At 42.2% G+C, this 27,706-nt stretch overlaps 1 protein-coding gene across 1 annotated transcript in view; it reads left to right on the top strand.

The window, feature by feature from the left end:
- Positions 1–27,706, top strand: part of KCNN2 (potassium calcium-activated channel subfamily N member 2) — a 237,967-nt gene that overhangs the window by 26,947 nt on the left and 183,314 nt on the right. Inside the window, exon 3 of the mRNA XM_044291181.1 lies at positions 8,148–8,566. Within this exon, the coding sequence (XP_044147116.1) occupies positions 8,148–8,566 (419 nt within the window). The remainder of the gene's footprint in view (positions 1–8,147; positions 8,567–27,706) is intronic.

Genomic DNA, 27,706 nt, shown 5'->3' with positions numbered 1-27,706 from the left:
GTCCGTGGCTCCATTCAAGTCAATGGATCCGCAAAAAAAACGGAACACATACGGAAATGCATCCGTATGTCTTCCGTTTCCGTTCCGTTTTTTCCTGAACCATCTATTGAAAATGTTATGCCCAGCCCAATTTTATCTATGTAATTACTGTATACTGTATATGCCATACGGAAAAACGGAACGGAAAAACGGAACAGAAACGGAAACACAACGGAAACAAAAAACGGAACAACGGATCCATGAAAAACGGACCGCAAAACACTGAAAAAGCCATACGGTCGTGTGCAATAGGCCTTACAACTAAATCTGCAACAGAGATTCCCAAAAAATTAGCGTACATCTAATAATAAATTACCCCCATATTTATATTATTTTAGACTGTTTATCTATGTAACGATTTTTTTTTTTTTATCCCAAAATCCAGCAATGTTTGCACTAGCTGCTGGGCCTAATAAGGTAATGATTAAAGGGGTTATCCCATGATTAATGTAAAAATGAAAATGACACATAATCTAGTACATGACAATCTCTTTCTAACAAAGCTAGAACCAGCCCTGTACCGAGCATGGATCCAGAGTTGTTCTGCTAGATTTCTTTCAAGCTGTCAGTTTAGGGGGGTATCCTTTCTGCTGCAGCTGGTGGCAGTTGAAGGATGAAACTGAGCACGTGCTCTCGTCTCAGTGAGCAGGACTGAGAAATTAGAAAAAGAGCAAACAGCAGGTGGCGCTATACAGATAGAGTTCACTGAATAAATCAGTAGCTATAATACATTTTTAATTACATGCAGTTTTTAAAGTATTCAGATCCAGGTGCTGGTTTGAAAAATGTAGAATATTTTTCGTGGGGCAGCCCCTTTAATTTTACTTGCTTACTTACGTATATAGTGCCAACATATTCCGTAGCACTTTGCAGACACCATCAGTCGCTGTCTCCAATTGAGCTCAAAATCTAAATTCTCTATCAGTATGAATTTTGAGTATGGAAGGAAACTGGAGTACCCAGAGGAAACCCATGCAAACAGTGGAAGAACAGACAAACTCCATGCAGATGATGTACTTGGTCAATGCTAGGCACCACTGAGCCACCATGCTGCCCAATAATATGTCGAGACTGTTCTATATAGCAGTCATCTTATTATCAGGGATTACAGTATCAGGGTAATTCCTCTGTATAGATAACACAGGATCCACCCTTGACATTATGTGATATCACAACTTATTTATTCACTGCTGACCACTGCACAGGTCACAAAGCATGCCCAGAAAACTCTCCCATAGAAGTCAGTGGGGTCCTGTCTGGTTCATTGTGTCTATGACCCACATGGCTGCTGTTAAGCAAATCTCTAAACAGGAACTTTTGACCTATTATTAGGTCCAGTGTCCAGTGCAAAAACTGATTTTAGGATTTGTTATAAAATATACTGTAGATAATGACTAGAGATGAGCAAATTATTGAAAAGTTCGAATCGGCTGCTTCATCGAAATTTGCAAAAAAAATTGCTTTTGACGAAGTACTTCATCACAAAGCGCATTTTATGTAAGTAGTGGGTGCAATAACAGGGAGCTGCGATTGAGCTGCTCCCCGTCATTGTACCCCTCAGATGCCGCGTTCATACATGATTGCGGCATCTGAGTGTAAAAATAGTGTGAAACTAACATTTAAAAAAAATTTAATCAAACTTACCGCCTCCATTTGCTCACACTGGGCTGGACACCGCCATCTTTCTTGAACATCTGGCGCGGGATTTCGGCTGAGATCTTCAATCAAGCCGTTGCAAGCAAATGGAGGAGGTATTTTTTTGTGTTTTACACCATTTCAGGTTAAATCGATTCGCTAACACGAATTTTCCCTGAAATTCGGATCAAATTCGCTCATCTCTAATAATGACATAGAAAATGTAATAAAACCATAAAAAATTCTTCTTTTTAAAAAAAAAAAAACATTAAACCTTGATTTAACCCCTTCACCACCTCCACTGCATATGTACGGCAGAAGTCACGTGTTTAAACATGGTGTTTGCTCGCACTTTACAGCAGGCACCATAGCTGCTAGGTTTCTGCTGACATAAGGCTGATCGCATACATTTCACCCCCCCTCCCCCTCAATGCCATTGTCAATTGTGACCACGGCATCTGGGCAGTCCGAAAGGCTCCCCTAACAGCGTTCCCCGGCCAAGATCAGGGAACTTGTTACACTGTTCTAATAGACCGAAGCCTCAAGCAGGCTTTGGCAGATATTAGTGAAATATACCAATAGAGGCCACTAGGTGGCAGAATTGTATTTTTATATTGAAAATGAAGTGTAAAAAAAAAAAAATATATATATATATATATATATACACACAGTACAGACCAAAAGTTTGGACACACCTTCTCATTCAAAGAGTTTTCTTTATTTTCATGACTATGAAAATTGTAGATTCACACTGAAGGCATCAAAGCTATGAATTAACACATGTGGAATTATATACATAACAAAAAAGTGTGAAACAACTGAAAATATGTCATATTCTAGGTTCATCAAAGTAGCCACCTTTTGCTTTGATTACTACTTTGCACACTCTTGGCATTCTCTTGATGATCTTCAAGAGGTAGTCACCTGAAATGGTCTTCCAACAGTCTTGAAGGAGTTCCCAGAGATGCTTAGCACTTTTGCCTTCACTCTGCGGTCCAGCTCACCCCAAACCATCTCGATTGGGTTCAGGTCCGGTGACTCTGGAGGCCAGGTCATCTGGCGCAGCAACCCATCACTCTCCTTCATGGTCAAATGGCCCTTACACAGCCTGGAGGTGTGTTTGGCATCATTGTCCTGTTGAAAAATAAATGATGGTCCAACTAAATGCAAACCGGATGATATAGCATGCCGCTGCAAGATGCTGTGGTAGCCATGCTGGTTCAGAATGCCTTCAATTTTGAATAAATCCCCAACAATGTCACCAGCAAAGCACCCCCACACCATCACACCTCCTCCTCCCTGCTTCACGGTGGGAACCAGGCATGTAGAGTCCATCCGTTCACCTTTTCTTCGTCGCACAAAGACACGGTGGTTGGAACCAAAGATCTCAAATTTGGACTCTTTAGACCAAAGCACAGATTTCCAGTTGTGCAATGTCCATTCCTTGTGTTCTTTAGCCCAAACAAGTCTCTTCTGCTTGTTGCCTGTCCTTAGCAGTGGTTTCCTAGCTGATATTCTACCATGAAGGCCTGATTCACACAGTCTCCTCTTAACAGTTGTTCTAGAGATGTGTCTGCTGCTAGAACTCTGTGTGGCATTGACCAGGTCTCTGATCTGAGCTGCTGTTAACCTGCGATTTCTGAGGCTGGTGACTCGGATGAACTTATCCTCCGCAGCAGAGGTGACTCTTGGTCTTCCTTTCCTGGGGCGGTCCGCATGTGAGCCAGTTTCTTTGTAGCGCTTGATGGTTTTTGTGACTGCACTTGGGGACACTTTCAAAGTTTTCCCAATTTTTCGGACTGACTGACCTTCATTTCTTAAAGTAATGATGGCCACTTGTTTTTCCTTACTTAGCTGCTTTTTTCTTGCCATAATACAAATTCTTACAGTCTATTCAGTAGGACTATCAGCTGTGTATCCACCTGACTTCTCCACAACGCAACTGATGGTCCCAACCCCATTTATAAGGCAAGAAATCCCACTTATTAAACCTGACAGGGCACACCTGTGAAGTGAAAACCATTTCAGGTGACTACCTCTTGAAGCTCATCAAGAGAATGCCAAGAGTGTGCAAAGCAGTAATCAAAGCAAAAGGTGGCTACTTTGAAGAACCTAGACTATGACATATTTTCAGTTGTTTCACACTTTTTTGTTATGTATATAATTCCACATGTGTTAATTCATAGTTTTGATGCCTTCAGTGTGAATCTACAATTTTCATAGTCATGGAAATAAAGAAAACTCTTTGAATGAGAAGGTATGTCCAAACTTTTGGTCTGTACTGTATATAAAAGTTCAAATCACCCCCCTTTCTCCAAAATCAAAATACTTAACCATTAAAAAAATACACATCATAGGCATTTCCGAGTGTGAAAACGCCCGTACTATTAAAATATAACAATACTAATCCCATACGGTGAATGGCGTAATAGAAAAAAATTAAAACAGCCAATTCACAATTTTTTTGTCACTTCAACTCCCCAAAAAATGTAATAAAAAGTCACATACACTTCAGAATGGTATCTCTGAAAAGTACAGATCACCCCAGAAAAAATTAACCCCCACCCAGCTCTGTGTGCATAATTACAAAACAGTTATAGATGTCAGAATATGGTGATGAAAAAAAATAATGTTTCAAGGTTTAAATTTTTATTTTTTTGTACTAAAACACAAGAAAAACTATACTAGTGTGGTATTGTTGTGATTGTACTGACCTGAAGAAAGTAGTTAACAGGTCAATTGTACCACGTTGTGAACGCTGTAAATAAAAAAATAAAAAAAATAAAAACTGTGGCCGAATTTATTTTTCCAATTCCACCCCATTTGGAATATTTTTCCCAGTTCCCACTACATTGTATGTAACCGTAAATGCCATTAGAAAGTACAACTTGCCCCCAAAAAATAAGGCTATGTGAAAGGAAAAAGTTATGACTCTGGGAAGGCGGGGAGTGAAAAACTAAAATGGAAAAATGGAAAAATCGCCCGATCCTCTAGGGGTTAAATAGTAGACCATTTTCTTATTAGGCATTCCCTTTAATAAATGTGATGTGAGGCACTCGTGCTAGAATTCTAAATTCTTGATTAGCCGTTTTGCCCCAGTGATGGTAGAGATCAGTATTGGGGCTAGTACACACGACCGTATGTATTTTGCGGTCCGCAAAAAACGGATCTGCAAAAAATACGCGTTCCGTATTTTGTGGAACGCAACAGCTGGCCACTAATAGAACAGTGCTATTCTTGTCCGTAATGCAGAGAATAATAGGACATGTTCTATTTTTTGGCGGAACGGACATACAGACTTACGGAAACAGAATACATACGGAGTAACTTCTTTTTTTTTTTTTTTTGCAGACCCATTGCAACGGACACGGAAAGAAAATATGTTTGTGTGCATGAACCCTTACAGATCTATAGACCCTTTGTATGCCAATGTTTAATCCCTATCATAGGCACCATAATTCCCGAATTAAAGCTTTAGCTCGCATACAATATGGCTCTTTGTTGAAAATTGTATTACAAACATTGGAAAATATTATTTTTCAGTATTTACTGAAATTTTATGTGAATTAAAACTTTGTCTGTAAAGTAAAAAGATATTCAAATAAATTGATATAGCTTATATGATACAATAAATATAGTCAGTCCCTAGAAAAAACTATCTTCAGCCTTTTTGTTAGTGGTTGAAATATATGTTCATTAAAGGGTTAAGCTTCAACTCTCACAAAATGAAGGCAGCCATTTGCATACAGGATCATAACTCTCCTGACCATTCAAGATTTACTAAATGACTCCTCATCCTAAAAACGCCTCCTGGCCGGCAATTCCTGCTCAACATGTTGCTACGTGACGTGATGAATAGTGAAATGTCATGTAACCTAAGACGGGACTCAAGGCGACACAGCTGTCAATAAGAACTGGTGAGAGCATCCTGGGTCCCATTTCAGGGGAAACCCCAAGCAGTTTCTACTAATAGTACTCACAATCCATTCTAGTAATAGATTATAAATGTGTATACTGAAATAGCTTGTAACATGCTGAAGACAGCCATGCTATTCTGAATCGGCTCAATGGTCTTCTGGCCTTTCAATTGGCATGGTTCGCACGGAGTGCATACAATTTTTCTCTGGACCATATTATGACCTTTCATGTGTAATACCATGTGTAAGAATATTTATTCCAATGTGAGATGCTTAAAATGACCCTCCGATTTATTCAAGAAAAAAAGAAAATCACATTAACTGGGGAACAAACAGAACACTTTCATCTTTTTATTTGCAGATCCACCGATTTTTGGGCTCTTCTTCTGCCATCCAAGATGGCTGCACCGGCTTCTCAGACTGGTGTATACTGTGCATCAGTAGCCCAAACCGCTTCCTACTTGTCCAGCCCTTCTCTTGGATTGGCCATTACTGTTCAGGTGAGTAGTGTGGGCCAATCAAAGAGCAGCAGAAAGGGTCTTGGGCTACTAAATGCACAGTGTGGCCAACTTGGATGACAGACGAGGAGCCAGGGAATTAATGGATATGAAGCTAAAAGATAAAGAAAAAGTCATCATGTAAGTGTCTGGTTCTCTCACCAGTTAATCCAGGGTCGCTTAAAACAGGCATGTCAGGAGTGGTGACAGGTCCCTTTAAATTATCTAGACATATATAGACTGAAAAAGGCAAATAAACTTGAACTGGTGTCTGGGTTTTATGGCCATAACAAAATGAAGAAAAAATTATAAAATTAGATTCTAAAACTTTAAAGAGTTTTTCTCAGATTTTAATACTGATGACCTATCCTCAGGACCTTCTCACAGCTTACCATTCACAGCCCCATACGTGTTGTCACTTGGCCTAAGACAAGCAGAGAAACCGCAGGTGCTACTGCGAGCAGTAGGTCATCAGTATTAAAATCTCGGAAAACCCTTTAATTATAGCTGTGTACATGTATATGAAATCGATTTGGACTTTTTATACATTTCTGTACGAGTATTGCCTTCAATAGTCATGTATACCTTCATTTAATGTAAAAAATAATCCCATTAGGCTATTTGCATCCGTTGTGGATTATGCATGGACTTTCATGCGGAAAAACTACAGCATAATGCAGTACCAGCAAAGTGAATAAGATTTCACAAATCTCATATACACTTTGTGTGTATTTTTCGTGCAGATTTTGAAATTGGCAGCATGTCAATTGTTTCTATGGATTTTTAATAAAGATTTCACCCTTTAAAATGCAAAGGGTAAGATCAGGGCAAATCCGCATCAAAATCTACAATAAAATCCACAAGTAAAATTTGGATTTTGGTGCGGAAACGCAGAGAAATCCACGTGAAAATCCACACCGAAACTCTGTGAGTGAGAAGGTAGCTGTAGGGCCCCTTCACACACTGTTCTGTTCCTGGAGTTTTTTGGGGCCAAAAAAGGCCTGATAGTACTGTTTTTGAGTGTTTTGTCCATATAGTGTTTTTAGCACTTGGTGTTTTTAATGCCATTTTTTGCATGGCTAATATTTTAATTTTATTTATTTAAAAAAAATGCCATGCAAAAAAACACCATTTAAAAGCCCCAACATACATTGCACATGCATGTATATACACATGGGTATGCAGCTGTGAATCATGCTCTGGCTCTGTACTAGGCATTACAGTGCATCCTTCTGGTCTCTTTGTGTAATATTATGATCTAACATATGCTAAAGAGGTTATCCACGAATGATTTAAAGCGACTGTTCCGCATTTTGCGGACCGCACATGGTCGGTCCTGTGATAGACATGCCTTTTCTTGTCCACAATTGCGGGCAAAAATAGGACATGCTCTATCTTTTTTGTGAGACCATGGAAGGGACATACGGATACGGACAGCACACCGTTTGCTGTCTGCATCTTTTGTGGCCCCATTGAAATGAATGGGTCTGCACCCCTTCCGCAAAATTGCGGAACGAATGCGGACCCTGAACTATGGACATCTGAATGAACCCTTATGGTGACAAGACCTGCGGTTCTGTGGACTTAATCTCCTATCACTTTATCAACGTATCTTGATCTAAGTTCGGTTCACGTGAACCGTGGAGAGTTCCGACTTTAATACAGATCCTAAAATTGGCAAAGTGACGCCCTGCCTTTAGGACCACTATAAAGAGTATAAGTAGTGTACTTTTAAGTGGTATAATCTAAAATATAAATGCATGGTTATGTGGAATGTCAAAGTCTCCATGTTTGCCTTGGCAATCTACTGTATTAGCAGATACAGTACATGCATTATTACGCTTATTATTATTGTTATTATTATTATTCAACCTACACAAATATTAGCTCCCATTCCTTTTATCTGATGGGCCTAACAAATATAGGGCTTCCACAATCCACCCAAAAATGATTGTAAGTCTTTATAGTTATACCTTATTCTTTTACTCTTAGGCTAATCTGTAAGTGAGATACCTGAAAAGAATAGTAACTGAAGCTGTGAAACATTTTCTACTTACAGTTATTCATGGTGGATAACGGAGCGGATGACTGGAGAATAGCCATGACCTATGAGCGGATCTTCTTTCTCTGTCTGGAAATACTAGTGTGTGCAATTCATCCTATACCAGGAAATTACACTTTCACGTGGACAGCACGACTTGCCTTCTCCTATACCCCCTCCACAGCGACAGCTGATGTGGATATTATTTTATCTATACCAATGTTCTTAAGACTTTATCTCATTGCCAGAGTTATGCTTTTGCATAGCAAACTTTTTACCGATGCCTCTTCTCGAAGCATTGGAGCACTAAACAAAATAAACTTCAACACACGTTTTGTAATGAAGACTTTAATGACAATATGTCCTGGAACAGTACTGTTGGTTTTTAGCATCTCCTTATGGATAATTGCTGCATGGACTGTCCGAGCATGTGAAAGGTAAGGACCCTTTTTTTTAGATTTGTATTAATAGTCTCTATTTACATCCGAACACCTACTAATATCAATGTGGGAACATTTTTCTACATCAAAATCAATGGTTAAGTAAGATTATTGTCTGTGTTGTCTTGGAATACCAGGTGAAAGACCATACCACTGGCCGTATATAGCTCCTCTGTAGATTTGTGTACCTCCGTAATTACAGACAAGGAACAAGTCATGTTTTGAATATGATTCTGCAGTCACATTTTATTTTGTTCCAGATTTTCCCTCTTACTGTGTGTAGATTAGTGAGAAGAAAGACAATGGAGAATGACTCCATGATCAGACTACACAGGGGTTGTTTGTAGTCTGTAGCCCTGGAGACACATAGGTCTGCATAAAAGCTGTTAAGATGGTAGGATACTTTCAATGAAAACTATTTACAAGTTTGCTTCAGTTATGTAATTCTAGATGTGCAGCAACAATTTTTCTGCCATATCTGTCTAAATACTTTGTTTAGAATTGCAAGCAATAGATCTGAAAGGCTGAAAGTATTTGTGAAGGTTTGAGTGGAAAAGTATATACATTAGCCTATGAAACCTGAAATTGTGTGCTGCTGGTCAGAAATTTGCTGGCATATGCCATAGTAGACACATTCCGCAATTACGATACCTTTTCCCTGCTTCAGCCACTGCCAACCTGAGTCTGCTTGCAAACAATTTTATTGTGAAACACTTTGCACCTTCACTTTCTTTGTCGCCAGTTTTTCTTCCTTACTCTTAACATATTCAAAGTGAGGGAGGTGTATAGGAGGAGTGGTGTTGGTCTCTACAAAAACTTCCACCATAAATCCTCTCTCTGAGTGAGGGTACATGGTGACATATACTTACAAGTGGGCACCTGTGGTGGTGGAAGGTTAAAGGGGTTCTCCTGGAATTAAGAAAATGAAAATACTTAAATATTACCTTATTATAAATATATTCCCAAATACCTTTCATTAGTTATAATGGCTCATTTTATCTGGGGAGCAATCATTAGGAGATATAAAATGGCTGCCGTCCTATTAACACACACAAAACCTATCCTAATCACACAGGAGGACAAGTTACTTCAGACACTGAGCTAAAGAGCTGCCTCATCCTCCTCTCTGCTCTACTTATCAGGGATTATGATCCTGAATACAGGTGATAAGATCTTCAGCTGATTCTCTGTAGGTATGGAGTTCATGAGGAGACACGGACAGGACAGACTGTGGTAATGGAGTTTGCATACAAGAACTGCTGCTCATTAACGCCACCCTCCTCTCTGTACTTTATGTCTCCTCATGACCTCCACTAATACAGAGATTCAACTAAAGATCATATTAAACTGTATTCAGGATAATAATCCCTGACAAGCAGAGCAGAGTGGGGCAGCTCTTTACCTCACTGCTCTGAGGTAACTTGTCCTTCTGTGTAATATGGACAGGTTTTGTGTGTGTTAATAGAACGGCGGACATTTTGTTTCTCCTAATGATTGCTCCCCAGACAAAATAAGGCATTATAACTGATGAAAGGTATTTGGAAATATATTTATAAAAAGTAATATTGAAATATTTTCATTTTCTTAATTCCCGGAGAACCCCTTTAAAGAACAGTGCTGATGGGATAACCCCTTAAAGGCTATGTACATCTTTGGGGGCAATTTTGTTTTATTTTTGTATTGTACTCATTTTGAGCCAAAAGTCATTTTTTCTGTTGGTCTTTATTGAAAATAGGGAGCTGTACATAGCTTAGATTCTCTATTAGCAGCCTCTGGATTTTCTCTCTTTTCTGTCAGTTGGGGAGCTGACGGGCTTCTTATCTCTTCTCTCTGACATTATAAACGCTCATTATAGCTCAGTTCTTTTATATATATATATATATATATATATATATATATATATATATATATATATATATATAGCAACCAATCAGATACCACCTTTCGGTTTGGACAATTCCTTTGGAAAATGAAAGGAGGAATCTGATTGGTTGCTATGGACAACTAAGCCAGTTCTACTTTACACCAGTTTGATAAATGATCCTAAAGGTTTATTAGCACAAATTGAAAGTACACAGGTAGAAAAACCCTTTGTGACAAAATGGCTAAATATTTTTAATAAAGGCCATTTGGAAGTATGATTTTTAGCCAAAAATCAATCATAAACAAAAATGGCCTCCGAAGGTGTGCATAGTTTTTAAAGCCTCTTAGATGCTCATTTAGAACATACCCTAAGAGAGTGGGTTGCATTATGTGGGATGTAAGTATAAGGCATTTGGGATGTATTCACACATCCATGTAGATTTTGCAGACAGCAAACCAAGGATTCGTAAAACAGACTTGTGCACCTCATAGTGCGGTGAGGACCCATCTGCAATATACATGTTTTGGTCAAAGATAGGACTTGACGATCCTTTGTGGCACGACCAGACTTTCGTGTGCTTTTGGGTCCATGCAGCCATTCCGCAAAAAATAGAATGCATCCTCTGTTTTCCCGCAACATGCGGATCGCTTGACCCTTTCAAGTCAGTGGGTCCGCATCTCTATGTGGGGTGCTTGCTGGTGTCCATATTTTGCAGTTCCGTGATTTGCAGTCCGCAAAATGGACCCAAGCGTGTGAATGCACCCTTAGGCGGTTGTAGCATGGCTCTGTAGAGAAGCCATATTTTTGTCTGAAGAGCAGGCTTGACTCCTTCAGTGCAAAGCATGGGAAGAATTTCCAAATTCATCTACCGTATATGACCAGAATTATGCACACAGTGAGGATTTCCATGAAAGATGATCGCTTAGTTGGGCACACACTATCAAAATGGTTCCCAGCCACTGCTTTATAGCGTATCTGGGTTAACTAACCATTGAACCACATTGTTTTCTTCTTTGTCTTTTGTACTTGGTGTGAAATATATTCTTCTTTGTGCCCAAATGATCGATCTTTTTTTACTGCTCATGACAAAATTGGTTTATAGCAAACTGCTGTTACCATAGTTACCAAGAAAAGAGGTAGAAGTCATAACAAATCATTAAGAGGAATATTTTTTTCATATGATATAAAAAGACGTGAAGTGAGTTTCATGACATTAGAAATATTTAAACAAGTTGATAAAAGTAACATATGGCAAATTTATGCTGTATGCAGTATCAGGAAACAAGTACTCGACATTGCAGGTGTACATTCCTGCATCCTAGATTGTAACTGTATCTTCATTTTCATGTTTTATAGTATGGAAACATTAAAACAATACTAGGACAAAACATACAATTCCTATCTTCTTATCCTAGGTAACTAGGTAAATTACCTAACATATATATATATATATATATATATATATATATATATATATAATTTTTTATTTTTTTTACACAGTATAGGGAGTTGTATGGGAGGCAGGTATTTTCCTCCCAGTGTGTGCTGCTGGACTGATTAGCAGCCAGGTAGGGTCAAACACCGGACTGGTCTGATATGCCGTTCCTGGTTTTGACAACACCTAGCTGCCTTTAAAAGACAGCTGGGTTCAGCAAAACGGATCTCTGTATTGGGATGTGAGACTTGTGCTGGGCTTGGAGGTCTGAGACCAGTGTGAGGGGAAACAGACCGCCTAAAGTCTGTTCATGGACTCTAAAGGCAGAACTGTTAGCTGGGTGTAAACTAAACACCAAAACCAAAAGGTGACTTTTTGTGTTGAATGTGACTTTTTGTTTATGAACTTGCCAAGAGTGTGAATAAACAATGAACTGTTTGATTTAAGAACTGGTTGGTGCCTCTATACTGCGTCCGCTTATCCTGTCTACCAGAGCGAATCCCCACAGTTGGTGAAGGATGCGCGCAATTGCAGTGAGGCTGGCGTAAAAGCCGAAATATTTATATATTTTTTTCTCTTTGGGCACGGATGTATGTCCTGGATTAAACCAGCTAAATTTCAACCTGTGTTACTCGGCAAAATGGAAGCTGTAATGAAGGCCCTCTTGAAGGCTAACCTGCAACAACGGGAGGCTAATAAGCAGCAGCAAGGAACAAACCAGCTGCTGCTGCAACACGTGATGGCTCTACAGACAGCAGGAGCATCCCTGAGTATTCACGATGCCTGAAAAGCGGTTCGTACGGCGATCCCCCAAGATGGCACCCATGGATGACCTCGAAACCTACCTGACTGTATTCGAGAAGGTAGCCGTGAGAGAGAATCTACCCCAAGATCAGTGGGCTGAGGTCGTCGGTCTGTTCCCGGCATCCGAGTCCCAGCTGATGTATTTCGACTTACCAGACGAGCAAGCGGACGATTAACAGAAAGCCAAGGGTGAGATCCTGACGAGGCTGGGTGTGAATGTGTTGGTCCGAGCCCAGGGGGTGCACCAGTGGGAGTTTAATCTGGCTGAGCCCGCTCGACCCCAGTATTATGCTTTATTCCACCTTTTGCAAAAATGGCTGCAACCGGACGTACTGAGTCCCACTGCTATGCTGGACCGTATTTTAGCTGATATGTTCTGGAGGGCATTGTCATACTCTCTTCAGCATTGGAGTGGCCAGGCGTCTCCTGTTAATGCCCTTTAGATGGTGGACCTGGTTGAACGATATGAGGCTACTAGGAAACTAAAGGGGGGCTCTTTCGGGAAGGGGGCAGTTAAACCCCTACAATCCCCACCCCAGACCTGGAGACTGGAGACAAAAAAGCCCACTGTGTACCTGGCTCCGGTGATCTGTTGGTGGTGTCATGAGCCTGGTCATGTAAGGGCCGACTGTCCCCATAGGGTTGAGCCCATGGACTCTAACTATGGCTACCGTCGGTCGCTATATGCCAGGAAGCTGTGTGCAACAGGTACCAGGGAATCTCTAGATAATATTCGCCTGTGCCAGGTGGAAGTGGGAGACACTCTAGTGGTGGCTCTGCTGGACCCGGGGAGTCTGGTGACCCTGGTAAGGGCTACCCTCACTGCGACTCACTGAGTTTACTGGCCGGAAAGTCAAGGTAATTTGCATACATGGTGACTTAAAAGACTACCCCACTGCTCTGGTGTCTTAACCCACGGTTTCTGGCAGGAGGATTCATGAAGTGGCCATCGCCACAAATCTACACTATGAACTAATAATAGGAAGAGACTTCCTGGGCATCCCGGAACTGTGGCCATCTATGAGACTTACCGGTCCCCAAGAAACAGGGATAACCCCAGGGGATTGTCCTTGCTCAAGTGGGAGGCCAGAACTCTGCGAACCCGAGGCCGAAGGGCCAGCGGTAGGGGTGACCGCCACTTTGGTGGATGAGGAGGAAACAACCCAGTTGAATGTGATGGTTGGGGAGGTGAAGGACTTGCTGCCAGGCCCTGACTTGGCAGACTTGAATGTCTCCGGTGATAATTTCGGTACAGCACAACACAGTGACCCGACATTATCCAGAGATCGGGAGAATGTGTTAATGATCGATGGAGAACCACAACAACTGGGGGCCCAGTCGATATTTCCACGATTTGTGGTTCTCCATGATTTGCTGTATTGGGTCAACCAACTACTGGGGAAGGAATATGGAACAGTTGGTGGTGCCCAAGGCTTATCGCAAACTGGTACTAGATCTAGCACAGCAACATGTTCTCGGGGGTCATCTGGGATTGCAGAAAACGTACGACCGTATACTACAGCGGTTTTACTGGCCCAGTGTGTTTAGAGAGGTGGAAGAGTTTTGTAAGTCTTGCCCGCCCTGCCAGATAACCCATTTCCGTAGTCTCTTAGTACCTCTCCCGATCATCGAGGTCCTGTTTAAAAGAATCGCTATGGATCTCATAGGACCAGTACCAGAGTCCACTAGAGGGCACCAACACATTCTAGTCCTCCTAGACTACACTACCCAGTACCCGGAGGCGGTGCCACTGCGGCATACATCGGCTAAACTCATAGCTAAAGAGTTAATGGGGATGTTTTCCTGTGTAGGACTACCCAATGAGGTTTTGATGGACCAAGGGACCCCGTTCATGTCCAAGGTCATGAGGGAATTGTGCAAGTTGCTGCACATAAAACCGTTACGGATGTCCGTCTACCATCCGCAAATGAACGGGCTGGTAGAAAGCTTTTAACCAAACCTTAAAAAATATATTAAAAAGAGTGGTGTCCAAAGATGGAAGGGACTGGGACCTTCTCCTGCCCCATCTCATGTTCGCAGTACCAGAGGTGCGCCAGGCCTCTCCTTGGTTCTCGCCCTTGAACTGCTATATGGCAGACATCCTTGCGGGCTGTTGGACGTTGCCAAGGAGGCATGGGAACAACAGCCCAGATGCAAGAACGAGTCAAATCTATAACCTGCAGGCTCGAGTCCGGAGCTTTAACCCAGGTGATCGGGTCTTGGTTCTGGTACCGACAGTGGACAGTAAGTTCTTGGCTAGGTGGCAGGGGCCCTACGAGGTAATAGAGAAAATTGGAGATGTAAATTACAAGGTACACTAGACAGGGCGGCGAAAGCCAGAGCAGGTCTACCATGTTAATCTACTAAAACCTTGGAAGAATAAGGAGACCTGCGCTGAGGACTGACCGCGGTCGGTTTGTCTAGTGGAAGAGGTATTGGCCCCTCTGCTGCAGGGGAAGCGGTTGCCACAATATGAATTGCTGACAGCCTAGCCTCTAAACAAGCTTAGGAAGCCAGGGAGTTGGTTAGTCGGAACACGGATATGTTCTCTGAACTCCCTAGATGCACTTCCATAATCCAGCATGATATTGTCACCGAGCCCCAGGCAAAAGTCCGGTTAAAGATGTACCGGGTGCCCGAGGCTCGGCAAAAAGCCATCTCGGAGGAAGTGCTGAGGCTGGATGTCTTTGAAGAGTCTAAAAATGAGTGGGCCAGCCCAATAGTTCTAATACCCAAGCCAGACGGGACATTACGGTTCTGTAATGAGTTTCGTAAATTAAATGAGATTTCTAAATTCAATGCGTATCCCATGCGGCGGGTGGGTGAGCTAATCGAGCAGTTAGGACAGTCAAGGTTTTTCTTGGTCTTGAACATCACCAAAGGGTACTGGCAAGTGCCTTTAATGGAGGCTGCCAAAAAAGAAAATTCCTTCATCACCCCGTAGGGGCTGTTTCAGTATAAGGCTACTTTCACATATGCGTTCGGTGTGGATCCGTCTGGTATCTGCACAGACGGATCCGCACCTATAAATGCAAAAGATAGATCCGTTCAGTACATATCCGTCTGCATACGCTTAGTTAAAAAAAATTCTAAGTCTAAGTGTATGCAGACGGATCCGTCCTGACTTTACATTGAAAGTCAAAGGGGGACGGATCTGTTTACAATTACACCAATATTGTGTCAATGTAAACGGATCGATCCCCATTGACTTCCATTGTAACCCAGGAGTGATCCGTTTGGCTCCGAACCGCCAGGCGGACACCAAAACGCTGCAAGCAGCGTTTTGGTGTCCGCCTCCAGAGCGGAATGGAGGCAGAACGGAGCCAAACTGATGCATTCTGAATGGATCCGCATCCATTCAGAATGCATTGGCGCTAAACTGATCCGTTTGGGGCCACTTGTGAGATCCTTGAACCGGATCTCACAGGCGGAACCGTAAACGGCAGTGTGAAAGTAGCCTAAGGTGTTACCCTTTGGCCTTCATGGCGCCCCCACCATGTTTAAACGATTAATGGACATTGTACTTCATCCCCATCGTAGGTATACCTCGGCTTACCTGGACAATATTGTCATTCACAGTACCGACTGGGAGAGTCAGCTGCCTAAGGTGCAGGCCGTAGTGGACTCCCTTCAGAAGGCTGGACTAATAGCTAACCCCCCAAAAATGTGTGATAGAGTTAGAGGAGACGAAATACCTAGGATATGTCATTGGGTGATCAAACCCCAATTGAACAAAATAGATGCGATACGGAACTGGTCCCAACCTGTCATCACGAGGCAAGTAAAGTAGTTCCTGGAAATGGTGGGCTATTATATGAGGTTCGTTCCCCATTTTTCCACTTCAGCGGCTCCGTTGACAGGGCTCTTGAAGGGACAGAAGTCCGTGATGGTCTGCTGGAATGACCAGGCGGTAGAGGCTTCGGTCCTGTGCTGGTCACCGGTTTTGGTGACGCCCGACTTCGAGGGAGTTTGTGGTACAGACCGATGCCTCTGAAGTAGGCCTCGGAGCTGTACTCTCAGGAAATCAATGGGAAAGAACATCCAGTTGTTTTCCTGAGCCGCAAACTCGCCTCAGCCCAGACTAGGTACAGTATAGTGGAGAGAGAGTGCCTGGCCATCAAATCAAGTCTCTCCGCTATTATCTGTTTGCGGAGAAAGTTCCGTCTTGTGACCGACCACTTGCCTCTCAAGTGGATGAGCCAGGCCAAAGAGAGGAATGCTCTGATCACCAGATGGTTTTTATCCTTACAGAACTTTCTCGGTAGAACACAGAGCAGACCAGTTGCAGGGTAAAGTGGATGCCCTGTCCTGAGTGCACTGTTTGGCATGTGTTCACCCCCTCAAGCTTGAACAAAGGGGGGTTATGTGACACAGTAAAAGGCGTTGTATGAGGAGGCAGGTATTTTCCTCCCAGTGTGTGCTGCTGGACTGATTAGCAGCCAGGTGCGGTCAAACACCGGACTGGACTCATGTGCCGATAATAATGTATTGTACTAAATTGAAACAGTGATCGAACCCTGAAAAGGTGAAGTCCCACAGTGGGACAAATATAGTAAAGTAAATAAAATTGAAAAAAAAGATTTTTTTTTTATAATAAAAAAATTCAAAGTTTCAAGTAAAAAAAAAAGCGTCCTTTTCCCAAAATAAATAAAGTCAAATATATATCTTAAAAATAAGGAAAAAAAGAAAAGTAGACATATTAAGTATCACTGTGTCCGTATCGACCGGCTCTATAAAAATATCACATGACCTAACCGCTCAGATGAACACCATCCAAAAAAATAAAATAAAAACTGTGATATGGGTGCAACAAGGCTGTGCTTAAATGTGAGACAGGGTCCCCCAGAAATAATTTTGCTTGGGGCTCCAGAAATGCCAAATTTGCCCTCTCTCTCTCTCTATATGTATATGTGTATATATATATATATATATATATATATATATATATATATATACACACAGTGGGATGCGAAAGTTTGGGCAACCTTGTTAATCATCATGATTTTCCTGTATAAATCATTTGTTGTTACGATATAAAATGTCGGTTAAATATATCATATAGAAGACACACACAGTGATATTTGAGAAGTGAAATGAAGTTTATTCGATTTACAGAAAGTGTGCTATAATTGTTTAAACAAAATTAGTCAGGTGCATAAATTTGGACACCACAAAAAAGAAATGGAATCAATATTTTGTAGATCCTCCTTTTGCAGAAATTACAGCCTCTAAACGCTTCCTGTAGGTTCCAATGAGAGTCTGGATTCTGGTTGAAGGTATTTTGGACCATTCCTCTTTACAAAACATCTTTAGTTCATTCAGGTTTGATGGCTTCCGAGCATGGACAGCTCTCTTTAAGTCACACCACAGATTTTCAATTATATTCAGGTCTGGGGACTGAGATGGCCATTCTAGAACGTTGTACTTGTTCCTCTGCATAAATGCCTTAGTGGATTTTGAGCAGTGTTTAGGGTCGTTGTCTTGTTGAAAGATCCAGCCCCGGCGCAGCTTCAGCTTTGTCATTGATTCCTGGACATTGGTCTCCAGAATCTGCTAATACTGAGTGGAATCCATGCGTCCCTCAACTTTGACAAGATTCCCAGTCGCTGCACTGGCCACACAGCCCCACAGCATGATGGAACCTAGGGCTGCAGTAAACGAATATTTTTGTAATCGAGTATTCTATCGATTATATTTCTCGATTCATCGAGTAATCTAATAAGAAAAAGCTACTTAAAATAACGTACGTAATTAGGTATGTATAAAGTTATTGGTTTGAAGGGGTTAATAACTTTATACATGCCTAATGCCAAGGTGCTTCCATTAACCCCTCCAAACCAATAACTTTATACATGCCCATTGGGTTTGGAGGGGTTAATGGAAGCACCTTGGCATTAGGCATGTATAAAGTTATTGGTCTGAAGAGGTTAATGAAAGCACCTTGGAGGTGCCTTCATTAACCCCTCTCTAAACCAATAACTTTATACATGCCAAGGTGGTGCTTGCAGCCTCCATTAACCACTCTCCATCTGCCTCCCCCCAGCCTCTGATCTGCTTGCCCCCAGCCTCTGATCTGGCCCCCCCCCCAGCCTCTGATCTGCCTCCCCCCCTCCCCCCAGCCTCTGATCTGCCTCCCCCCAGCCTCTGATCTGCCTCCCCCCCTCCCCCCAGCCTCTGATCTGCCTCCCCCCTCCCCCCAGCCTCTGATCTGCCTCCCCCCCTCCCCCCAGCCTCTGATCTGCCTCTCCCCCCCAGCCTCTGATCTGCCTCCCCCAGCCTCTGATATGCCCCCTCTGGTAACGCAACCCCCCCTCCCCAGTATTTAATCATTGGTGGCAGTGGCCACAGGGTCCCCCTCCCCCCCCCCATCATTGGTGGCAGTGTCAGTTCCGATCGGAGCCCCAGCAGTGTAATGCTGGGGCTCCGATCGATCGGTTACCATGGCAGCCAGGAGTCACGCTACTGAAGTCCTGGCTGCCATGGTATGTTAGCAGTGAGCAGAGAGCAGCGCATTATACTCACGTGCGCTGTGGCCGCCGGTCGCTCCTTCTGTCTGTGCGGCGGATAGCTAATGCTTACAGCATTAGCAATGCGCCGCACAGACCTATGAGAAGGAGCGACCGCCGGCCACAGCGCACGTGAGTATAATGCGCTGCTCTCTGCTCACTAACATACCATGGCAGCCAGGACTTAAGCAGCGTCCTGGCTCCCATGGTAACCGATCGGAGCCCCAGCATTACACTGCTGGGGCTCCGATCGGAACTGACACTGCCACCAATGATGGGGGGGGAGGAGGGGGACCCTGTGGGATATGGCCGGCACATTCATTGGTGGTGCAGTGGCCACAGTCCCTCCCCTCCTCTCCTCCCCTCCCCTCCTCCTTGGTCTTCAGCGGCAGCCGCGCACAGTGGGGAGGGAGAGACTCCCTCCTCCTCCTCCCTCAGCTATGCCGGCCGCTCAGTCCTGCCTCTCTGGCTCCGGAGGACACGGAAGCGGTGAGTGAGACGCTTATTTCACTCCCGCTCCGTGATCACGTGATCTGAACGATTCATTGATGCAGGGAAACTGCATCGATGAATTTTTTGACTCGATTTAATCGAGTTATTCGAATAATCGTTTCAGCCCTAATGGAACCACCACCATATTTTACTGTAGGTAGCAGGTGTTTTTCTTGGAATGCTGTGTTCTTTTTCCTCCATGCATAACGCCCCTTGTTATGGCCAAATAACTCAATTTTAGTTTCATCAGTCCACAGCACCTTATTCTAAAATGAAGCTGGCTTGTCCAAATGTGCTTTAGCCCATCTCAAGCGGCGCTTTTTGTGCTGTGGGTGGAGAAAAGGCTTCCTCTGCATCACTCTCGCAGACAGCATCTCCTTGTGTAAAGTGCGCCGAATGGTTGAACGATGCACAGTGACTCCATCTGCAGCAAGATGATGTTGTAGGTCTTTGGTGCTGGTCTGTGGGTTGACTTTGACTGTTCTCACCATTCGTCGCTTCTGTCTATCCGAGATTTTTCTTGGTGTGCCACTTCGAGCCTTAATTTAAACTGGGCCTGTGGTCTTCCATTTCCTCAATATGTTCCTAACTGCGGAAACAGACAGCTGAAATCTCTGAGACAGCTTTCTGTATCCTTCCCCGAAACCATGATGGTGAACAATCTTTGTCTTCAGGTCATTTGAGAGTTGTTTTGAGACCCCCATGTTGCTACTCTTCACAGAAAATTAAAAGAGGAGGGAAAATTAGGTCAGGGGTCACTGAGCTTTCCAAGCCAATTTGAGTTCCAATAATTAGTTCTAAAGGTTTTGGAATCAATAAAATGACAACAGTGCCCAAATTTATGCACCTGCTTAATTTTGTTTAAACAATTATAGCACACTTTCTGTAAATTTAATAAACTTCATTTCACTTCTCAAATATCACTGTGTGTGTCTCCTGTATGATATATTTAACTGACATTTTTTATCGTAACAACCAACGATTTATACAGGAAAATCATGATGATTAACAAGGTTGCCCAAACTTTCGCATCCCACTGTATCTATATAGAAAGAGTAGATAACACATCAGCAGTCATCTCATTATCATCAGAGAGCAGAATAAGAATGAAAAATGATACCTCTACTACTATAAATTTGGAGGCAGACATAAGAGAAACACAATACTGACAATAGATTATGAGGCCTACTAAACTCCTACTCTCATTGCACCTTGACCTTTTGCCTATGCCACAGAGTATGCCAACATTACTCTCCCATAGAAGTCAGTGGGGGAGATTTATCATAATTAGGCCTCATGCGCACGACAGTATTTTGTTTGTGTGTCTGATAAGTTTTTTTTTTTGCGGATAGGATGCGGACCTATTCATTTCAATGGGTCCACAAAAAACACTGTGTGCTGTTCGCATCAGTATGTCCATTCCGACAAGGATAGGCATTATTACAATGGAACCGCCAAAAAAACAGATGCCATATGGAACGTCATCCGTTTTTTTTGCGGATCCGCAATTTGCAGACCGCAAAACACATACGGTCGTTTGCATGTAGCCTTAGTGTAGAGAGACACTTGCTTAGTTGCCCATAGCAGCCAATCAAATTCCACCTTTTATTTTCCAAAGGAGCTCTGAAAAATTAAAGGTGGAGTCCGATTGGTTGTTATGGGCAACGAAGCCACTTCACACTAGTTATTATGATAAGTCTCCCTCATTGTAGTTTCCTGACTGAGGTTTCTTGTGTTCATATTTCTGGTGTACAGCAAAGCTGCAACTTAGGTAAGAAAAAGGGTATGAAAAATATACAATCAGAAAATGTCCTCCTCAATGCAGTGTTGCCTCTATCTTAAAGCCCCCATACAAAATGGTGTATAGTAGGCCGACCTCGCCGACACTCTAATCTGTATCAGGAGCTTCCGACTCTGCTCTGACAGATGAGGTTGGGGAAGAGAAGGATCAGACAAAATTAATATTTCATACATACATGTTCGGCTGAGCATGTGTATGTGTATGGGAGAGCTTTTAGGGAGTCGGGAGGGACAGCTGTCATCCGAACCATTGTGTATGTCCAATTTTAGCCCAGACTGTGTGACTCTCACCACCTTGTGCTGCAGAGTGAGCAGCGGACATTTTATTTACAGGTGGAACCGAGCTTAAGTCTCTTTTCTTTAGAAATATCCTGATCTCTTATGGCTGTAAAGTGAATTTGTACTTAAGTAATTAAGGCAGCCTTGGAGGAAAACTATAACTATGCGGATCTCTATGGGCCTCAATGTTCTGGCATGTTAGATTATGTTATTAAAGCTTCTTTCCTGAGAGGATGTCAGCAAAGTTATGTTTTTGATGATTCACCATCTAAGTTACTTTTTATCTCCAATTAGTGCATTACAAGTTCATTGGATATTTTAACTTTTTACCAGGCATAATTGAGCTTGCTTCATATAAAAACATCATGTTGTCGACCTAGGAACTCATTGTAATTGGTTAGGCTGAGTGCACTTACATCAGTTGTGTCCAGCCAGTTGTTTTTTAGCAGAATCGGACACAACTGATATACTGTATGTGTATGTGCACTGCAGTCTGATAGCGCTGGACAGAAAAATGCTGGCTGGCGCTATTTGACATGCAGCATCACAACTGATGTGCCAAATAAATATGAAGAACCCCATTGAAAATTATGGGATCTGTTCTAAATTTGGTTTCTGCACCAGGATGGTGGGATACTGAGCCGGATATTTGTGAAAAGTTCTTTATTCATTTTTGTTATTGCTCACAATGACCTAAGTACATAAAACAAGCAAAAAAAGTAAACATTACGAGGGACCTAGTGTAAAGGGTCACCTCAGCTGTTGGATGATCTCAAGGTGTTTCCTAATGACCTAAAACAGACTCATTGTTGAAATTGTGACTTTTTTCCCCCATAGGGAAACACTGAGGTCATGTAATGGTTGTGCAACCAAAAGTCTCTATGGAGCTCTAGCCTAAGCAGACTCTTGAGCTCACAAACAGGATCTGTGTAGGTAGGCTTAGATTCAGATACAATTCCTATTATACATAATTATTTTTTATTTTTTTTTCACTAAGGTGCAGCAGATTACTGTCACATACTACATACTGTGCTGAAAAATGTAAAGTACCTGTAAGGCCCAGTTCACACATCAGTTATTTGGTCAGTTATTTCCATCAGTTTTTGTGAGCCAAATCCAGGAGTAGAGGCTTCTCAGAGATAAGGTATAATGAAAAGATACTGTGTTTTTGACCCGCACCTGGTTTTGGCTCCCAATAACTGATCAAATATGCTGTTGCTAAGTGTGTTGAGAAAAAAAATGCTCTATTGAGGGTGCACGGTATTGTTGTACATGGACACCAGCCATGGGGTGACATGTGAAATAAGAAATTATCTAACATAAGTAGTTAATCCTACTCTCCTCCTTAGGGCTCGTTCACACGACCGTTGGAGTCCCTTAAACTGCAAATTTCTGTCCGCAATGCACGGGTACCTTCCGTGGGACAGGCGCATGGGGATTGCAGCCCTATTCACTTGAATGGGTCCGTGATCCCTCCGTTCCACAAAAAGATAGAGCATGTTCTATCTTAGTTAAAAAAAATTCTAAGTCTAAGGGTCCATTCACACGTCCTGTTTTTTTCATCCTGAAAAACGGTCCGTTTTTTGCGGATCCGTTGTTCCTGAAAATGTTTCCGTATGTCATCCGTTTTTTGCGGATCCGCAAAAAACGGAAACATGTATACATTTCAATAATCAAATAAAGTTGTTTGGATTTCTTTGAAAAAAAATTGAAAAAAAAAAAATTGTTATGTGTTTCCAGGAACGGAATCCGCAAAAAACGGATGACATACGGAATGACATCCGAATGTCATCCGTTTTTTGCGCATCCATTGACTTTGTATTGTACCAGGATCCGATTTTTCAGGACAAGAATAGGACATGTTTTATATTTAAACGGACATGCGGAACGGAACAACGGAAACGGACAGCACACATTGTGCTGTCCGATTTTTTCCAGGACCCATTGAAAATGAATGGGTCCAGATCTGGTCCTGATCTGTTCCTGAAAAAACGGAACAGATCAGGAAAGAAAAAACGGACGTGTGAATGGACCCTAAGTGTATGCAGACGGATCCGTCCTGACTTTACATTGAAAAGCACTCCGTAGTGTTCCGTTCCGCATCTCCGGATTTGCGGACCCATTAAAATTAATGAGTCCACATCCGTTATGCGGAATGACAACGGAACGGTGCCCGTGTATTGCGGATCCGCAAATGCGGTTCTCAATACGGGAACGGGACACCAGCATTGGTGTGAACGAGTCCTTAATCTGACCTAGCTAAGTGAAGGCATGCAGACAAGGAGAACAGGCTTTGGACAGCCCAGACAGACCACCAGTAGAAAGGAGTTTAGATGTCCACCTTCCAGACACAAGTGGCACCTTCATTACACACCCCTGCCTGTCTGGACCATTTCCAGGCACTTAGCAGAAGGAAATTTAGTGTCATCATGGCCATTACATATCCTGCCACTGACAGCCACCATTGCCTTAATTTGCAGTGGTGTCGTGAACGAGAAACCAGGAGTGCTATGGACTGGAACCATATCAGCCTTAGCAATCCAAGTTCTGTTTGTAATCCAATAATGGTCAGGTTCAAGTATGGAGGGTTGGTGGTGAGTTCCACAATCCTGCCTTTGCTGTGGAGCGACACACTGCCCTATATGCTGGTGTGATGATCTAGGGAGCATGCAGCCATATGTTTTGCTTCTCATCCCAGGGCTTCCAATTGGCATTTTTTAGCAGGATAATGCTTCCCCCCCCGCACACACAACAGGGGTTTCACAGGAATGTCTCCTCCAAATTACAACACTTCAGTAGCCTGCCTGGTTGCCAGATTTATTGCCAATCAAGCATTAATGTGACCAGCTTGGTCTTCAGCTTTGGCAGCCTACAAGTGTGCAAGATGAGTGGGCCCAACATCTCTGGGAAAATGTGATACCATATGGAACATGTATACCTCCATGCTTAATGGGATCTCATCTTGTATTTAGTCTACAGGTGACCCAGCAGGGTACTAGCTCACCCTATCAATTGCACAGTTTTTGCCGATAAACGTATCCTTGAGTTTCACTCTAATATTGTAATCACAGATACGGAAGACATATGGATGCATTTCTGTATGTGTTCAGTTTGTTTTGCGGACCCATTGACTTGAATGGAGCCACGTAACATGATTTGCGGGCAATAATAGGACATGTTCTATCTTTAAACAGAACAGAAATACGGAAACGGAATGCATACGGAGTACATTCTTTTTTTTTTTTGCGGAACCATTGAAATGAATGGTTCCGTATACGGACTCTATACGGAACGCAAAAAATGGCCCGTAAATGGAAAAAAAAAAACGGTCGTGTGAAAGAGGCCTAACATTCATACTTTTTTTTGTCAATTAACGTATCATGCTGCCTGGGCAGTAAAAGTGCCAAGGCAGTGACAGGATGCCCAGAGGGTATTGTACATTGGTTCTATTCTAAATAATGAAACCCTATTTCAATTTTGCTGCCTAGGCAGGTGTACCACCCTGTAAGCAGTCTCCACTCCTGATGCCAGATTTGAGAGTACCGGTATGTCTCGACAACCCATTTAAATTTTGATACAGTCTCAATCATGCACATAAAAATCCCCAATTACCATATTACAACAGGACCTAATAACACATAGAAGATAAATAATGTCAATTGCTCTATAACTTGTTTGAGTCCACTCTTCCATTGTACCTTCCCAGTTACTTCAGCAATGATGTAGTCCGTACATCCGATATTTAAAAATCAGCAATAGGCAGAGAAATGTATTTCCTCTGAGAGGATGAATGAGCAGTATGGACCACCCCAACCACAGCAGAAATATTGCATGTGAATGAGACACTGCCTAGCAATCAAAACCCGATCTTTGTGTTTCACCCTACTTGCAGTTATTTTAAGAGTCAATGCTCCTGGTGACTCATTAAAGGAAGACACCTGCCAGGAACATTACCCTCCACCAGCTCCACTCGAATGACAGATTCAGCTTGAGTCTCAGCTGGAATCAGAAGTTCTCATATAAGACCTAGCAACAAGGAAAAGCAGATTGTTCCACTCAACTGGAGGCCACACATCAAATTATTTACCATCAGCAAAACTACAGCCGTTGCTAATTGCTTTGTGCTTTCCTATGTGGAATGAGTCAGTACAGGACATAAATGGTTCACATAGTTGTGTTTGATATACCGTATAAGAAATGTGACATGGCCTGCGAGCCAGGAAAAATGGAAATAAAACACTAGTTATTAAACATTAGTTATTGGGAGATGGACACATTAGGTTCTTGACCAACTTGAGGGAAATGATTGCGTTGCATCGAACTACCTCAGAACAGACGCAATTGACTCCTTTTTGCTCTAACTTTAACATGTAACCACATTTAGACAATTTAGATCTGGAACACAGAGGTACTGGGATGGTGCTGATTTTCTCTTTTACGTATGAGGTATTGATTTTAAATTTAAAAAAAAAAATCATTTAGATGAGCAATTGAAATATTCATAGAAACATAATTTATTACATGATATTTTTAGTACAAATAACATGTTCTGCTAATATCGGTGCCAGAAGAAATCCCTACCTGTTAGAATATTGAGGATACATTTGGCATGTATCTGAACCTACTAATTGATTAATATTGCTGCTTCTAAGGGGACTGAAATGGACATCTGAAAATGACTCAAGGGTGCTATTTCTCCTTAAGGAGGAGTAAGGAGTCTTGTAGGACAATGCACCTCTGGGAAAAAGGTATGCAAATTATCTCTCTTTCCAAAAAGAAAAGAAAGCTTAACCTCTAAAACCAGCAGATGAAAGGTAGCTATCATATAAGTCAATGCTTCATGCATAACTTGGATAATCCCTAAACCAGTACCTCACCTACAGAGTGCTGTTATGGGGTGAGTGCCCATCATCGGTGCAGAGCAGTGAGAACTGGCATGAAAAAATTAACACCTGTAAGGGTGCTTTGACACATGCTCTTCTGATGGTATTTTTGAACCCAAAATTAGGAGTGGATTAAAAAGAGAGAAGTAGGATCTTCCCTTTAAAATAAAATCTGTATAATCTGCCTTATGCATTTTTCCTTTGGTATATTATCAAATGAAATAGCTAAAAAATAAAAAAGCATATTGTTTACTGTAAGCCTAGAAAATCTAAAAAAGTATACATTATGTGTATAAAAATGATTTTGAGACTGCATTATTCATTTAAAAGGGCTTTCCAAGATTTTAATACTGATGACCTATCCTCAGCCTAGGCCACGTGAACATGTAGTCACTTGGCCTAGGAAAAGCTGAGAGAAGGCCACGGTGCTCACAGGAGCGGTACTGCCTTCTCGAATGGCTGATTGTTCCTCATCCAAAGGACAGATCATTAATATTAAAATCTGGGAAAACCCCTTTAAGGGCAGATACGAAATCTCAACTCTTTTTAATCTAATACTGGTTTGGGCGTCAAAAACTGCATCAAAAGACCTGAACATGTGGCAGCACGCTGACATCGCTTCCCGTAAACTACCTACTTGAAGCGTTGCAACAGTACAGCATTGTACAGGAAGAGGACGAATCTAACACGAAAAATGTCTCTCCACTTTCTACACCACCCTTTTATTGAAGTAAGACAATTGCGACAATTCTTGCAACTTTTTAAAAGTCACAGTTGATAGCTCTGGCCATCCACCCATAAGTCTTTCCCACCCACTTTTCAAACTGGAGTGATGGAAAAATGCAAAGGTTGCAATGTTTTTGCACAAATAAGCCCCCAAAAGGTGCAGACTAAGCTTCAAGCACACAACCTTCATTTTTCATCCATATGCTATCCACATTTTATGCAGTTAGCACACCAATCCATCAATTTCGATGGGTCCATAAACAAATTCATATTTTTGGTGGATACATGTGGTCTTTTTTTACATTTTGGAACATGCCCTATTCTGGTTTTGGAATTGCAGATGAGAAT

This window comes from Bufo gargarizans, chromosome 1 (genome assembly GCF_014858855.1).
Source record: "Bufo gargarizans isolate SCDJY-AF-19 chromosome 1, ASM1485885v1, whole genome shotgun sequence".
In the NCBI taxonomy this organism is placed as follows: Eukaryota; Metazoa; Chordata; class Amphibia; order Anura; family Bufonidae; genus Bufo; species Bufo gargarizans.
The sequence above is the reverse complement of the archived record's forward strand: the minus strand, read 5'-3'. Positions and strand labels throughout refer to the sequence as shown.